This window comes from Gekko japonicus, unplaced genomic scaffold, assembly GCF_001447785.1.
Source record: "Gekko japonicus isolate JY-2015 unplaced genomic scaffold, Gekko_japonicus_V1.1 scaffold898, whole genome shotgun sequence".
In the NCBI taxonomy this organism is placed as follows: domain Eukaryota; kingdom Metazoa; phylum Chordata; class Lepidosauria; order Squamata; family Gekkonidae; genus Gekko; species Gekko japonicus.
In genome coordinates this window covers 370,975-375,753 of record NW_015160238.1, presented here as the reverse complement: position 1 = coordinate 375,753, position 4,779 = coordinate 370,975, and the positions used below count along the sequence as shown (strand labels likewise).

General features: G+C 43.0%; 1 protein-coding gene across 1 annotated transcript in view; it reads left to right on the top strand.

Annotated features, from left to right (window-relative positions):
- LOC107112006 (eyes absent homolog 2-like) overlaps positions 1–4,779 on the top strand; it is a 124,389-nt gene that overhangs the window by 64,314 nt on the left and 55,296 nt on the right. Inside the window, exons 7-8 of the mRNA XM_015413066.1 lie at positions 315–439; positions 1,266–1,349. Coding sequence (XP_015268552.1) covers positions 315–439; positions 1,266–1,349 — 209 coding nt within the window. The remainder of the gene's footprint in view (positions 1–314; positions 440–1,265; positions 1,350–4,779) is intronic.

The following is a 4,779-nucleotide window of genomic DNA, read 5'->3' as shown; positions in this document are numbered from 1 at the left end:
CAGCAGGACCCAGATGGACACCATGCCATGGATGCCCGCAGATATTCATCGGCTACATCTCATTTTAGTGGAGTGCACATGAACACACTTCCGAAGTAATGAACACAGAATTAGTTGGACTCTATCAACAGGGGTTTAAGCCTAGGTGGAGGGGGAGCCAGGAATTATAATAAAGGATGTTGTAATTGTCATTCCTCCCAAATGAGTCAAAGCTGCTTTGATAAGTCGAACAACCCTACGTTGTTTTTCAGCTAGCGTGAGATCCATAGTGAAGGGCATAAGTACCCACCAGGATTCCTTTTCTCCCATCATAGGTGAATACACAACACCCGTAAAAGACACAGAAGCAGACAGGCAGCACAAAGGGAGTGATGGGAAGCTACGAGGACGATCAAAAAGAAGTAATGAGCCCTCTCCGACAGCTGACACTGAAATTGAGGTAAGAGACTGGGGTGTGTGTTCATCTTCCTCCTCCTTGCTTTGTGGTGGAATAAATCCAAGGTGAGAATGACTTTAGGAAGTGAGGGAAATTGTTCTCATAGCAGGAGGGAAGCATTGGAACCAACCTAATATAAATACCGGGTCGTCTGTTTCCTTTCCGGTTCAAGATCTATCTTTCCAAACCCACTTTTTCCTTAACTTGTGATTAGAATGTGAGAGCCAGTGTGATGTCGTGGGTGGAGTGCCGGCCTAGGATCCAGGACAACTGGGTTCAGAGCCTACCTCTGCCATGGAAACTCACCAGGCCCATCACAGGCCCTCAGCCTAACCTCCTCACAGGGCTGTTGTGAGGATAGGTGGATCAGGGGAGAGTGATGTGACAAGCTGCTTTTGAGTCCCTGTTGGGGAGAGAAGCAGAACAAAAAAAAACCCCATAAATAAAATCTTTTGACCTTTGTTGATTTTGTGAATACTCTAAGCTGTCTTATACTGAATCAAACTCTTGGTCCATCAAGGTCAGTATTCTCTACTCAGACTGGCAATGTCTCTCCAGGGTCCCAGGCAGAGGTCTTTCACGTGACCAAGTATCTGAGCCTTAACTGAGCCTTAACCTACTGGGAATTTAACCTTGGACTTTTGCATGCCACGCAGATGCTCTTATCACTGAGCCACAGCCCCTCTCTGAATTTGTTTGCTTTGTTTTCTGTTAGCGTGATGTGTCCCTAAGAGTTTCTTTGTTATTCCCTTTGCATAATATTTGAGCCATACTTACGCCAACTATAGTTGTCCAATCAAATATTTCACTCTTCTCTACTCCTCTACAGCGCGTGTTTGTGTGGGACTTGGATGAGACGATAATTATTTTTCACTCCTTGCTCACAGGAACCTTTGCCTCCAGATATGGGAAGGTAAGTTGAGTTTGTATGGGTTTTTCTTCCTCAGCATTACTGTTCATCCCCCCAGAATGCATTGGGGATTGTACAGGCAGCTAATACAGCAGATTTTCAGACAGATGTTGCTCATTTTCTTAAGAACATATTTAATATAGCCCAGTGGCACTTCGCTCAGACATGTGAAAATCTAATTACCATCCCATCTTATTGCCTGTAGCCCACATTCCTCAAAGGAGTGTATTGTTCGGCATCTGCTAGGTAGGACAGTGGACTGTTTTTCTTGTTGAGACCTTTGTCTGGAAAAAATAGGAACAAGTTTATTAACAGACATGATGCAAGAACCTCCAGCCTGGGTGGAAGTACCATATTTTAAAACTAAGAGGCTGAGTTTTTGTTTTGCACATTTTCTCTGATAAGGTTTGTCTGTGAAACAATAATGGTTTCTGCTGCTGCACTGTACTGCTTCAGTGTGTGGGGACACTGAATATTTGAATGTTCTCGTGCATTTAAAAAAATCCCAAAGTTATCACTTGCACATTCAGCCCTAACCCTTCTTGGAGAATACAGGACTAGATCCCTTCTCCCTGACATATAAGTTTTCAGTGTGCAGTGATATAAACATTCAGTGTCCTGACTGTATCTTTTGTGGTACAGCCCTGCAACTAATACATGAGGTCAGATCCCATAGTCTATGAGAAGGATGGAGAACCTTTCCTGTCTTCCCCTCTGCCCCAGCAGTACTATCCAGTCCCAGGAAATCTGTTTATTTACTTCACATAGCCTGCCTTTCTCACTGAGAGTCAAGGCAGGTGTGGAATAATAGCCACACAAGTAGGAAACTGCATTGAGGAAGATAAAGGGAGCAAGATCGCTTTCCTCTTCTCTCAGTTCCCCGAACAGCACTAACTACACATGAGTCTCACAACTCCAGAAATTGGGGCAAGGTAACAGTTCTTTCTGCTGCATCCAATCCATTACTAGGCTTTTAATACATGGCCAAAGATGAAAACTTTTATTTATTGGGATTGGCAGATGTATATATTTGGTGCATGAATTCCAGAAGCAACCTAAGAGATTTGCACAAACTTGAGTCTTGTGGTTCTCTTTGTTTTTCAGACTTATAGACAGTTTCAAAACTGTTAAGACTTTCATGGCTGTTTTTCAGAGAGCTCTGAAAAACATGGCTATTTAAGGGAGATAAACAAGGAGTCTCAAAACAAAATTAAAACCTGTTTCCAAGTGGTGTATATTTTAGATGTAGCTTTGGCCAATTTCTCTGCTCCGTTTGAAGAACAGAAACATTAGCTGCATTGACACAACATGCTAAACCATGGTTTGTGCAACCCTCTGTGGTTAGCCTACCAGACATAAATAACAAATCTTGGTTTGTATGTCAACCCAGCCTGCTTGCAGCTGAACTCCTCTTCTGTCTCCCAACATGAAGCAAATTCACCCTCAACTGTTTTTTTGTGACTGCAAACTTTGTTGTGTGAATTAAGATACTATAGGAAACCATGGTTAGTATGAACTCTGATTAACAAAGCAGCTACCAACCCTAGTTTGAAATCCTAGTTTGGTACCACTTAGCAAATCCCTGATGTTGGACTCTCTGTGTTCTAGCTGTCACGGCTATCCAGGGTTTGACCAAACCCTGATTTATCATGATACCTGAATGCAGCTAGTGTGATTCTTTATCCAAGATCCCATATGCTGTTAGAAAACAGTTGTCCTTATACACAAGCCCAGAGGTGTTGTTTCTTTGCAAGCTCCAGAGCAGTATTTAATAGACTGCATCCCATCACCACTGCAGAATTTATGAAGTGCCAGGTTTTAACTTTGTTCCATGGTTTTCCATTTATTTATTCATTTATTTGCCATATTTGTAGGTCACTTTTCAACAGAGCACCATTTGCAAGGCGGTCATAAAAAAGTATTAATAAAAGTAATAAGTAATTAAGTAACAAAAGTAATTAAGCGATAAAAAATTATAAACGTCATAAAAACAGCGAGAGTCTCCACTGATTCCTCAGTGCCCAAGAGAATGGAAGTCAAACAAGTTCAGAGCTGCTTTGTGTTAGATCAAGTTTAAGCACTTTAATATGGAGGGGAAGAGGATGCATTTGCTGTTTCTTAGATCAGCTTGGGAACCCTTTGAACAGCCTCGAACTCAGCCACAGGAATATGACTTGACATCATTTTATGACTCTACCAGCTGGGCTTGGGTTCATGATGCTTACAACAACCCAGGCGTGCAATTAGAAAGATAGATTTATTGTCTGACAATAGATGTGTATGCATATGAAAAGATATAACAGGCTTGTGGTGTAGGCACCCGCTGAATTGTTTTGGAATGCTGGTCAGGGTTCCCGTGTCTTCCTGTGAAAAGAAGGCATGCGTTCCCGAGGGCAGGAATAGATGCAGAAGTTTGCCTAATTGAAGCTACAGCTCTTGCTACTTGCCCTAATTGGGCAAGGACCCTCATTTTTAGCTTGCGACTGATCTAATGGTTACAATTGTCATCTTAGGAGTAAAAGCAATTTTCGAAGCTTGTATCTGGCAATAGCAACTTTTGAGAAGGCTACGGCTTATCCAGATCATTGCATTCACATGAGAGGACTGCAAAAATTTGCAAAAAGCAGCTCATCTGTGATCTCTAGAAGGTGTATCCATACCAGCTTGTTTCCAGGGGTGTATCCTGGCAACAGCTGAAGCTCTTTGAAGGGGGGGGGCATCATTGTTCAGTGATCCGCTTCTGAGTTGATTGTAAGGAAATGCGTTGGGGGGGGCAGTGCCAAGAAGGGACAAATTGTGTATTCCATCCCTAGGTAGACATTGCCGAAACACATAGTTACTGTCATAGAATCATTGAGTTGGAAGGGATCTCTGAGGTCATCTAGTCCAACCCCCTGCACAATGCAGGAAATTCACAGATACCCCCCACACCCCCAGTGACCCTTGTTCCACTCCCAAATGACAAAAAAAACCCTCCAGGATCTCCAGCCAAACTGGCCTGGATAAAAATTGCTTCCTGGCCCCAAAGTGGCAATCATAATTTCCCTGGGCATGCAAGAAAGGGCCACAAGAACTAAGCACTGAGGCAACCCTTCCTGCAGCCTCCCTCTCATGATCTGCCTCACAGAATCAGCATTGCTGTCAGAAGGCCATATAGCCTCTGTTTGAAAACCTCCATAGAAGGAGATATCTGTTCAGGAGGGCACCAGCCTCCCACTTAAAATAACCATTCCTTACTTGCAGATGAGCTACGCCTCTTAATGGTCTATCAAATAAGCGAGTGGTGTTTGAAGCAGCAAAAGGAAAGGTTATTTATTTCGATATTTATATCCTGCTTTTCTCTTCAGTGGGAACCCAGAGTGGCTTACAACATCATTTCCCACTCCTGCATTTTATCCTTACAACAACAACCCTGTGAGGCAGGTTAGGCTGT